The sequence below is a fragment of the Oncorhynchus mykiss genome, unplaced genomic scaffold (genome assembly GCF_013265735.2).
Source record: "Oncorhynchus mykiss isolate Arlee unplaced genomic scaffold, USDA_OmykA_1.1 un_scaffold_119, whole genome shotgun sequence".
Classification (NCBI taxonomy): domain Eukaryota; kingdom Metazoa; phylum Chordata; class Actinopteri; order Salmoniformes; family Salmonidae; genus Oncorhynchus; species Oncorhynchus mykiss.
In genome coordinates this window covers 277915-290149 of record NW_023493660.1, presented here as the reverse complement: position 1 = coordinate 290149, position 12235 = coordinate 277915, and the positions used below count along the sequence as shown (strand labels likewise).

General features: G+C 43.7%; 1 protein-coding gene across 3 annotated transcripts in view; it reads right to left on the bottom strand.

The window, feature by feature from the left end:
- The window catches only part of LOC118936623 (transcription factor A, mitochondrial-like), a 33486-nt gene extending 21785 nt beyond the window's left edge, over positions 1-11701 (bottom strand). For 2 of the 3 annotated variants that reach the window (XM_036972100.1, XM_036972099.1), the window contains exons 1-7: positions 11415-11679; positions 11046-11096; positions 7700-7827; positions 7538-7608; positions 6230-6379; positions 5367-5462; positions 4895-4951 (exon numbers count right to left, since the gene is read on the bottom strand). In XM_036972100.1, the coding sequence (XP_036827995.1) occupies positions 4895-4951; positions 5367-5462; positions 6230-6379; positions 7538-7608; positions 7700-7827; positions 11046-11096; positions 11415-11500 (639 nt within the window). In that variant the 5' untranslated portion in view covers positions 11501-11679. Of the gene's footprint in view, positions 1-4894; positions 4952-5366; positions 5463-6229; positions 6380-7537; positions 7609-7699; positions 7828-11045; positions 11097-11414 lie in introns of all 3 variants that reach the window. The other variant, XM_036972101.1, reaches the window with a different exon arrangement.
- Between the last annotated feature and the right edge of the window lie 534 nt (positions 11702-12235).

The window sequence follows — 12235 nt, the reverse complement described above, 5'->3', positions numbered from 1 at the left end:
ATACTACATCTACCATCACCATGTGTATATATCTACATGTATATAACTACATCTATAACACCACCACCACATGTATATAACTACATCTACATCTACCATCACCATGTGTATATATCTACCATCACCATGTGTATATATCTACATCTATACTACATCTACATCTACCATCACCATGTGTATATATCTACATGTATATAACTACATCTATAACACCACCACCACAGGTATATAACTACATCTACAATCATATGTATATAACTACATCTATACCACCACAGGTATATAACTACATCTATACCACCACCACCATATGTATATAACTACATGTATATAACTACATCTATACCATCACCATGTGTATATATCTACATGTATATAACTACATCTATAACACCACCACCACATGTATATAACTACATCTACATCTACCATCACCATGTGTATATATCTACATCTACCATCACCATGTGTATATATCTACATCTATACCATCACCATGTGTATATATCTACATCTACCATCACCATGTGTATATATCTACATCTACCATCACCATGTGTATATATCTACATCTACCATCACTATGTGTATATATCTACCATCACCATGTGTATATATCTATATCTACCATCACCATGTGTATATATCTACATCTACCATCACCATGTGTATATATCTACATCTATACCATCACCATGTGTATATATCTATATCTACCATCACCATGTGTATATATCTACATCTACCATCACCATGTGTATATATCTACATCTACCATCACCATGTGTATATATCTACATCTACCATCACTATGTGTATATATCTACATCTACCATCACTATGTGTATATATCAACCATCACCATGTGTATATATCTACATCTACCATCACCATGTGTATATATCTACATCTACCATCACTATGTGTACAGTGCCTTGCGAAAGTATTCGGCCCCCTTGAACTTTGCGACCTTTTGCCACATTTCAGGCTTCAAACATAAAGATATAAAACTGTATTTTTTTGTGAAGAATCAACAACAAGTGGGACACAATCATGAAGTGGAAAGACATTTATTGGATATTTCAAACTTTTTTAACAAATCAAAAACTGAAAAATTGTGCGTGCAAAATTATTCAGCACCTTTACTTTCAGTGCAGCAAACTCTCTCCAGAAGTTCAGTGAGGATCTCTGAATGATCCAATGTTGACCTAAATGACTAATGATGATAAATACAATCCACCTGTGTGTAATCAAGTCTCCGTATAAATGCACCTGCACTGTGATAGTCTCAGAGGTCCGTTAAAAGCGCAGAGAGCATCATGAAGAACAAGGAACACACCAGGCAGGTCCGAGATACTGTTGTGAAGAAGTTTAAAGCCGGATTTGGATACAAAAAGATTTCCCAAGCTTTAAACATCCCAAGGAGCACTGTGCAAGCGATAATATTGAAATGGAAGGAGTATCAGACCACTGCAAATCTACCAAGACCTGGCCGTCCCTCTAAACTTTCAGCTCATACAAGGAGAAGACTGATCAGAGATGCAGCCAAGAGGCCCATGATCACTCTGGATGAACTGCAGAGATCTACAGCTGAGGTGGGAGACTCTGTCCATAGGACAACAATCAGTCGTATATTGCACAAATCTGGCCTTTATGGAAGAGTGGCAAGAAGAAAGCCATTTCTTAAAGATATCCATAAAATGTGTCCTTTAAAGTTTGTCACAAGCCACCTGGGAGACACACCAAACATGTGGAAGAAGGTGCTCTGGTCAGATGAAACCAAAATTGAACTTTTTGGCAACAATGCAAAACGTTATGTTTGGCGTAAAAGCAACACAGCTGAACACACCATCCCCACTGTCAAACATGGTGGTGGCAGCATCATGGTTTGGGCCTGCTTTTCTTCAGCAGGGACAGGGAAGATGGTTAAAATTGATGGGAAGATGGATGGAGCCAAATACAGGACCATTCTGGAAGAAAACCTGATGGAGTCTGCAAAAGACCTGAGACCGGCACGGAGATTTGTCTTCCAACAAGACAATGATCCAAAACATAAAGCAAAATCTACAATGGAATGGTTCAAAAATAAACATATCCAGGTGTTAGAATGGCCAAGTCAAAGTCCAGACCTGAATCCAATCGAGAATCTGTGGAAAGAACTGAAAACTGCTGTTCACAAATGCTCTCCATCCAACCTCACTGAGCTCGAGCTGTTTTGCAAGGAGGAATGGGAAAAAATTTCAGTCTCTCGATGTGCAAAACTGATAGAGACATACCCCAAGCGACTTACAGCTGTAATCGCAGCAAAAGGTGGCGCTACAAAGTATTAACTTAAGGGGGCTGAATAATTTTGCACTCCCAATTTTTCAGTTTTTGATTTGTTAAAAAAGTTTGAAATATCCAATAAATGTCGTTCCACTTCATGATTGTGTCCCACTTGTTGTTGATTCTTCACAAAAAAAATACAGTTTTATATCTTTATGTTTGAAGCCTGAAATGTGGCAAAAGGTCGCAAAGCTCAAGGGGGCCGAATACTTTCGCAAGGCACTGTAACTACATCTATACCACCACAGGTATATAACTACATCTACACCACCACCATATGTATATAACTACATCTATACCACCACAGGTATATAACTACATCTACAGCATCACCACAGGTATATAACTACATCTATACCACCACCACAGGTATATAACTACATCTACACCACCACCACAGGTATATAACTACATCTACACAGGTATATAACTACATCTACACCACCACCACAGGTATATAACTACATCTATCCCACCACAGGTATATAACTACATCTATCCCACCACCACAGGTATATAACTACATCTACACCACCACAGGTATATAACTACATCTATACCACCACCACAGGTATATAACTACATCTACACCACAGGTATATAACTACATCTACACCACAGGCATATAACTACATCTACACCACCACAGGTATATAACTACATCTATACCACCACAGGTATATAACTACATCTATACCACCACAGGTATATAACTACATCTACACCACCACCATATGTATATAACTACATCTATACCACCACAGGTATATAACTACATCTACAGCATCACCACAGGTATATAACTACATCTATACCACCACCACAGGTATATAACTACATCTACACCACCACCACAGGTATATAACTACATCTACACAGGTATATAACTACATCTACACCACCACCACAGGTATATAACTACATCTATCCCACCACAGGTATATAACTACATCTATCCCACCACCACAGGTATATAACTACATCTACACCACCACAGGTATATAACTACATCTATACCACCACCACAGGTATATAACTACATCTACACCACAGGTATATAACTACATCTACACCACAGGCATATAACTACATCTACACCACCACAGGTATATAACTACATCTATACCACCACAGGTATATAACTACATCTATACCACCACAGGTATATAACTACATCTATACCACCACAGGTATATAACTACATCTACACCACAGGCATATAACTACATCTACACCACCACAGGTATATAACTACATCTACACCACAGGTATATAACTACATCTACACCACCACAGGCATATAACTACATCTACACCACCACAGGTATATAACTACATCTACACCACCACAGGTATATAACTACATCTACACCACCACCACAGGTATATAACTACATCTACACCACAGGTATATAACTACATCTACACCACCACAGGTATATAACTACATCTACACCACAGGTATATAACTACATCTACACCACCACAGGCATATAACACAATCTACAGTGCATTCGGAAAGTGTTCAGACTCCTTGACTTTTTCCACATTTTGTTACGTTACAGCTTTATTCTAAAATGGATTAGATATTTGTTTTCCTCAATCTATACACAATACCCCAAAATGAAAGTGAAAACAGGTTTACATTTTTTCTAATGTACTACAAATAAAAAACAGAAATACCAAATATGAGACTCAAAATTGAGCTCAGGTGCCTCCTGTTTCCATCCATTGTTAGAGTCTACCTGTGGTAAATTAAATTGATTGGACGTGATTTGGAAAGGCACACCTGTCTATATATCCCCACAGTTGACACTGCATGTCAATGCAAAAACCAAGCCATGAGGTCAAAGGAATTGTCCGTAGAGCTCAGAGACAGGATTGTGTCGAGGCACAGATCTGGGGAAAGGTACCAAAACAATTCTGCAGCATTGAAGGTCCCCAAGAACACAGTGGCCTCCATCATTCTTAAATGGAAGAAGCTTGGAACCACCAAGACTCTTCCTAGAGCTGGCCGCCCGGCCAAACTGAGCAATCGGGGGAGAATGGCCTTGGTCAGGGAGGTGACAAAGAACCTGATGGTCTCTCTGACAGAGCTCCAGAGTTCCTCTGTGGAGATGGGAGAACCTTCCAGAAGGACAACCATATCTGCAGCACTCCACCAATCAGGCATTTATCAGTAAAAGGCACGTGACAGCCCGCTTGGAGCTTGCAAAAAGGAACCTAAATGACTCTCAGACCATGAGAAACAAACATCTCCAGTCTGATGAAACCAAGATTGAACTCTTTGGCCCCAATGCCAAGAGTCACATCTGGAGGAAACCTGGCACCATCACTACGGTGAAGCATGGTGGTGGCAGCATCACGTCTGGAGGAAACCTGGCACCATCACTACGGTGAAGCATGGTGGTGGCAGCATCACATCTGGAGGAAACCTGGCACCATCACTACGGTGAAGCATGGTGGTGGCAGCAGTCATGATCAAGGCAAAGATGAACGGAGGAAAGTACAGAGAGATCCTTAATGAAACGTAACGAATGCACTGTATCAAACACTTCATTCCACCTACTTGTTTCTGTGAGGTTGACAGTTTGGTCCAGTCCTCCCGCAGCATCTTCATCTTGCCCTGAGGGGAAAAAGGTGACAGCATTAACAGGTGCGTGTTATACCGTTACATTTAGATTACATATTAACCATCTCTTTAACGCTGGTATAATGTAATGTGTTAAAGAATATTATATTTTCATCACATAGACTCAGAACTCATGAAAAAGTATTTGATTACTGGACACTGATACCAACCTGCATGGTCCCCCCTCCCCCTCTGGACTCCTCAGTACAAACCTGCATGGTCCCCCCTCCCCCTCTGGACTCCTCAGTACCAACCTGCATGGTCCCCCCTCCCCCTCTGGACTCCTCAGTACCAACCTGCATGCCCCCCCCCCCCCCCTCCTCAGTACCAACCTGAGTGGTCCCCCCCTCTGGACTCCTCAGTACCAACCTGAGTGCCACCCCCCCCCTCTGGACTCCTCAGTACCAACCTGTGTGGTCGTCCCCCTGGACTCCTCAAAGTGTTCTGCCATGAAGATGTTAAAGGACGACCGGGGACGTTTGGGTTTGCCAAGACTGTTCAACTCCTAAAAGTGGAAGATGGTGCTCAAGTCAGACGAGTCACCAGGAACATTTCAGTGGCACAACATCAGAACACACCACTACTAATACTATCACAAGGCCTTAGTAGTATGCCATTACATTCACTAGGAGGGGCCTGTCATGCCAAATAGTGTCCACGGCGCACAGCACATCACTATGAAGTAGAGGTCGACCGATTATGATTTTTCAAAGCCGATACCGATTATTGGAGGACCAAAAAAGTCAATAATAATAACAATTACAACAATACTGAATGAACACTTATTTGAACTTAATATAATACATCAATAAAATCAATTTAGCCTCAAATAAATAATGAAACATGTTCAATTTGGCTTAAATAATGCAAAAACAAAGTGTTGGAGAAGAAAGTAAAAGTGCAATATGTGCTATGTAAGAAGCCCCTTGTGGAGTGCAATGAGAGGCAGGTCGTTATTGCGTTGGACTAGTTAACTGTAAGGTTGAAAGATTGGATCCCCGAGCTGACAAGGTGAAAATCTGTCGTTCTACCCCTGAACGAGGCAGTTCCTCATTGAAAATAAGAATGTGTTCTTAACTGACTTGCCTAGTTAAATAAATATAAAATAAAGGTGTAAAAAATCAATTAAAATAAAATGTAAAAATTCGGCCAAATCGGTCCCCAAAAATACAGATTTCCGATTGTTATGAAAACTTGAAATTGGCCCTAATTAATCTGCCATTCTGATTAATCGGTCGACCTCTACTATGAAGATCAATGAGCTACACTCACCCTCTTCCTCCTGATGGCTTTCCTCTTGGCCAGCCTCTGTCTCCTCTCCTGTTTCAGAGCAGCAGCCTGTGCAGGTGTGAGCTGGGACTGGTACCTCTGCATGTCCACCTTAAACTGTTCCCTGGCAACCACTGACGCCTGTTGAAAAGGCTGTGGGGGAAAGTCAACATGTATTTAGCTAATTAACCACACAAATCTGTCCACAGTACAACACTGATATGTCAATTTCAGGTAGGCTATAAGTCAAACAGCCTATTTTCAGTTATTTAAATACTGTCAAGTACATCCATGTTGGTAGGAAGTAGACGCATGACAGTCTGTGTAATCTTCTCTGATGGAAGGTGCAAACATGGACTACTACACCTTGCTGTCCAAGGTGTCAGGGTCTGGGGGGCCCTGCTATCCACGGTGTCAGGGTCTGGGGGGGGGGGCATGCTATCCACGGTGTCAGGGTCTGGGGGGGGGGGGGGCATGCTATCCACGGTGTCAGGGTCTGGAGGGCATGCTGTCCACGGTGTCAGGGTCTGGGGGGCCCTGCTGTCCACGGTGTCAGGGTCTGGGGGGCCCTGCTGTCCACGGTGTCAGGGTCTGGGGGGCCCTGCTGTCCACGGTGTCAGGGTCTGGGGGGCCCTGCTGTCCACGGAGTCAGGGTCTGGGGGGCCCTGCTGTCCACGGTGTCAGGGTCTGGGGGGCCCTGCTGTCCACGGTGTCAGGGTCTGGGGGGCCCTGCTGTCCACGGTGTCAGGGTCTGGGGGGCCCTGCTGTCCACGGTGTCAGGGTCTGGGGGGCCCTGCTGTCCACGGTGTCAGGGTCTGGGGGGCCCTGCTGTCCACGGTGTCAGGTTCTGGGGGGCCCTGCTGTCCACGGTGTCAAGGTCTGGGGGGCCCTGCTGTCCACGGTGTCAGGGTCTGGGGGGCCCTGCTGTCCACGGTGTCAGGGTCTGGGGGGCCCTGCTGTCCACGGTGTCAGGGTCTGGGGGGTGGTGGGCATGCTATCCACGGTGTCAGGGTCTGGGGGGGGCATGCTATCCACGGTGTCACGGTCTGGGGGGGGGCATGCTATCCACGGTGTCAGGGTCTGGGGGGGGGGCATGCTATCCACGGTGTCAGGGTCTGGAGGGCATGCTGTCCACAGTGTCAGGGTCTGGGGGGCCCTGCTGTCCACGGTGTCAGGGTCTGGGGGGGGGGGGGGCATGCTGTCCACGGTGTCAGGGTCTGGGGGGGGCCTTGCTGTCCACAGTGTCAGGGTCTGGGGGGGGGGGCCTTGCTGTCTACTGAAGTGTCGCTACTGAATCAAGACACAACCTACCTGTTTCTGGTCTGCTGTCAGAGTTCTCCACTGTTGTGCAATCTTCCTTATCACATCGACAGCTTTGACATCTGAAACTCACATCAACATTAACTCAGTGATGTGTGAAGACAAAGGAATGAGTGAAGCTGTAGAGATACAGTCCATTCTAACACCAGTCACCTGGATACTCCCTGACAACGAGAGGTTGTTGCTGTTTCACAAATCTCATGTATCCGTTCAGGGGCCTCTTAGGGGGAGCGCCTGCAATGGTGGTCAAACTCTTTACCGCTGGGATCACATTGACGAGCCTACAACACACACCACAACACATTATCCCTACAACACATTATCCCTTGTAATGGAAAAATTGCAAGATTATGTTATAATGCTTTTATTGCATCATGGTTGTGTTATGCAACAGAATAGAGTATTTTGTTAACTATTGTGTGTGTGTTCTACTGAGGGTGGGCTTCTGGGAGATTACACTGACAGGAGATTTACGATGTCTTTAAGTGATAAAACCTAAAGAGCATTACAGAGAATGAGGTAATGTTTCTGTTCTATACCGTAGCAGGGTGAGATGGTTCCAGTTTGGAGTCAGAGGACCAGACACTGGTCTATACAATGAAAACTGTTGACACAGCAGATGCTGTCTGCTATGTATTATAGATACCTTTCATACAAATCTTAACCTTGTGACCCATTCTATGTATCTGTTGTTCGTCATGTAGGTTGAAAGGGGTGTATTAGAAATGGTGCATCATTGAAAGTCAAATGCTATTGCAAAGCTCGAATTATTAAAGATTTAGTTTAAGTATAACTCTGACTTGTGTGATAAGTTTGTCTCTCCTCATTTGATAGTAGAGAAATGAGCCACCACACCACAATACATTATCCCTACTACACACTAGGTGTCGACCGATTAATCGGAATGGCCGATTAATTAGGGCCGATTTCAAGTTTTCGTAATCTGAAATCGGTATTTTTGGACACAGATTAAAAAAAAAATAAAAAAATTAAACTAGGCAAGTCAGTTAAGAACATTCTTATTTTCAATGACGGCCTAGGAACGGTGGGTTAACTGCCTTGTTCAGGGGCAGAACGACAGACCCCGCCCTGTGCAACTGGGTACTGGACTTCCTGACGGGCCGCCCCCCCCCCCGCTGATCCTCAACACTGGGGCCCCACAAGGGTGCGTTCTGAGCCCTCTCCTGTACTCCCTGTTCACCCACGACTGCGTGGCCACGCACGCCTCCAACTCAATCATCAAGTTTGCGGAAAACATAACAGTGGTAGGCTTGATTACCAACAACGACGAGACGGCCTACAGGGAGGAGGTGAGGGCCCTCGGAGTGTGGTGTCAGGAAAATAACCTCACACTCAACGTCAACAAAACTAAGGAGATGATTGTGGACTTCAGGAAACAGCAGAGGGAACACGCCCCTATCCACATCGATGGAACAGTAGTGGAGAGGGTAGTAAGTTAAGTTCCTCGGCGTACACATCACAGACAAACTGAATTGGTCCACCCACACAGACAGCATTGTGAAGAAGGCGCAGCAGCGCCTCTTCAACCTCAGGAGGCTGAAGAAATTCGGCTTGTCACCAAAAGCACTCACAAACTTCTACAGATGCACAATCGAGAGCATCCTGTCGGGCTGTATCACCGCCTGGTACGGCAACTGCTCCGCCCACAACCGTAAGGCTCTCCAGATAGTAGTGAGGTCTGCACAACGCATCATCGGGGGCAAACTACCTGCCCTCCAGGACACCTACACCACCCGATGTCACAGGAAGGCCATAAAGATCGAGGACAACAACCACCCGAGCCACTGCCTGTTCACCCCGCTATCATCCAGAAGGTGAGGTCAGTACAGGTGCATCAAAGCGGGGACCGAGAGACTGAAAAACAGCTTCTATCTCAAGGCCATCAGACTGTTAAACAGCCACCACTAACATTGAGTGGCTGCTGCCAACACACTGACTCAACTCCAGCCACTTTAATAATGGGAATTGATGGGAAATTATGTAAAATATATCACTAGCCACTTTAAACAATGCTACCTAATATAATGTTTACATACCCTACATTATTCATCTCATATGTATATACTGTACTCTATATCATCTACTGAATCTTTATGTAATACATGTATCACTAGCCACTTTAACTATGCCACGTTGTTTACATACTCATCTCATATGTATATACTGCACTCAATACCATCTACTGTATCTTGCCTATGCCGCTCTGTACCATCACTCATTCATATATCTTTATGTACATATTCTTTATCCCCTTACACTTGTGTCTATAAGGTAGTAGTTTTGGAATTGTTAGCTAGATTACTTGTTGGTTATTACTGCATTGTCGGAACTAGAAGCACAAGCATTTCGTTACACTCACATTAACATCTGCTAACCATGTGTATGCTTTGGGGATGACCAGTGAGAAATACCTGCTGGAGCGAGGGCTACGGGTGGGTGTTGTTATCGTGACCAGTGATCTGAGATAAGGTGGAGATTTACCTAGCACAGACTTACAGATGACCTGGAGCCAGTGGGTCTGGCAACGAATATGTAGCGAGGGCCAGCCGACTAGAGCATACAGGTCACAGTGGTGGGTGGTGTAAGGTGCTTTGGTAACAAAACAGATGGCACTGTGACAGACTACATCCAATTTGCTGAGTAGAGTATTCAAAGTTATTTTGTAGATGACTTCGCCGAAGTCGAGGATCGGTAGGATTGTCCGTTTTACTAGGGTAAGTTTGGCGGCGTGAGTGAAGGAGGCTTTGTTGCGACATAGAAAGACGATTCTAGATTTGATTTTTTATTGAAGATGTTTGATATGAGTCTGGAAGGAGAGTTTACAGTCTAGCCAGACACCTAGGTATTTCTAGTTGTCCACGTATTCTAGGTCAGAACCGTCCACCGTAGTGATGCTAGTCGGGCGGGCAGCGAACGGTTGAAAAGCATGCATTTGGTTTTGCAGGCGTTTAAGAGCAGTAGGAAGTCACAGAAGGAGGGTTGTATGGCATTGAAGCTCGTTTGGAGGTTTGTTAACACAGTGTCCAAACAAGGGCCAGAAAGGAGCAGATTTCTGGGTGTGGTAGAATAGATTCAGGGCATAATGTGCAGACAGGGGTATGGTGGGGTGCGGGTACAGTGGAGGTAAGCCCAGGCACTGAGTGATTGGTTATACTAGGTGAGGTCACCGCATGTGTGGGAGATGGGACAAAGGAGGTATCTAAGGCATGTAGTGGGACTAGGGGCTCCGCAGTAAACTAAAACAATGATAATTATCCTAAACAACAGTATACAAGACATATTAACATTTGAGAGAGGCATAAAGCAATCACAGGTGTTGATTGGGAGAGCTAGCTACAACAGCTAATCAGCTAAGACAACAACAGGTCAAATTGAGATGAATGGGCAGAGAGGGTCGGTTAACTAGACACAGGGCCTGAGTTCGGGGCTAGGGCAGACAGATAAACAAAGGTAAACAAAGGTAAACAAAGTGGAGTACCTTGATGAATTTGCAGTCCAGCAGGCACCAGCCCCCGTCCAAACAGGAGGCCTTTTGCAGTCATTGGAAATAATAAGAATTTGTTCTTAACTGACTTGTTCATTTTTAAAGGTTAAAAACATTTGACAAAATAAAACATGTCCTTGGATACCAGTCAGTGCCAGTCAAGCTAACCTTGGCTAACCTTAACTAGCTAACTAACTAGGCTCTAATTAGACTAATACTGGCGTGATAGCTGGAAATAAAGCAATTCCTTTGCAGAATTGGTTTTATGAATGTCCAAAAATCTATAATATAAATTGTACAGGGTGGCTTACTAACTACCTAACATATCTATCTTGACAACGGAAGTTTTGCTCCTTATGTTACCTTGTAAGACTGGATGCGTGGGAGAAGAGACTGAATGACTTTTTCAAAAGGCAAACCCCAGAAAACATCAGACCGAAAGGTGCCATGTCTGGTTGACTAGACGGTCAGGATACAGCTTTGACAGAGACAACAATGGTACTGTCCCGGACTGACTGGCTCACAAGTTCCTCGTTGTTTATTAGCTACCTAATTCAATAATGTCCGTTTGCCCCTGCCATGCACGGATAACCCGCCTTCACCGCTCCGCTGCATTGTGGGAAAAGGTCATGGCAGTGTTTACGTAGTTTAAGATTTACTGCAGCACATTCACGAAAAATGGGAACGTCAACCAATTATTTATGTGACCAATACATAATCAAGTGACTTTTGAATTACTCCAATAAATTGCTGTGTTCTTGACCCATGGGTTTCATTTATATAAATTATATTTTTTGCGTTCTTGACCCATGGGTTTCATTTATATAAATTATATTTTTTGCGTTCTTGACCCATGGGTTTCATTTATATAAATTATATTTTTTGCGTTCTTGACCCATGGGTTTCATTTATATAAATTATATTTTTTGCATTCTTGACCCATGGGTTTCATTTATATAAATTATATTTTTTGCGTTCTTGACCCATGGGTTTCATTTATATAAATTATATTTTTTGCATTCTTGACCCATGGGTTTCATTTATATAAATTATATTTTTTGTGTTCTTGACCCATGGGTTTCATTTATATAAATTATATTTTTTGCATTCTTGACCCATGAGTTTAATTTATATGAATGATAAATGCTGCGATATTTTTTTATTTTTGTTCACCTTTATTTAAC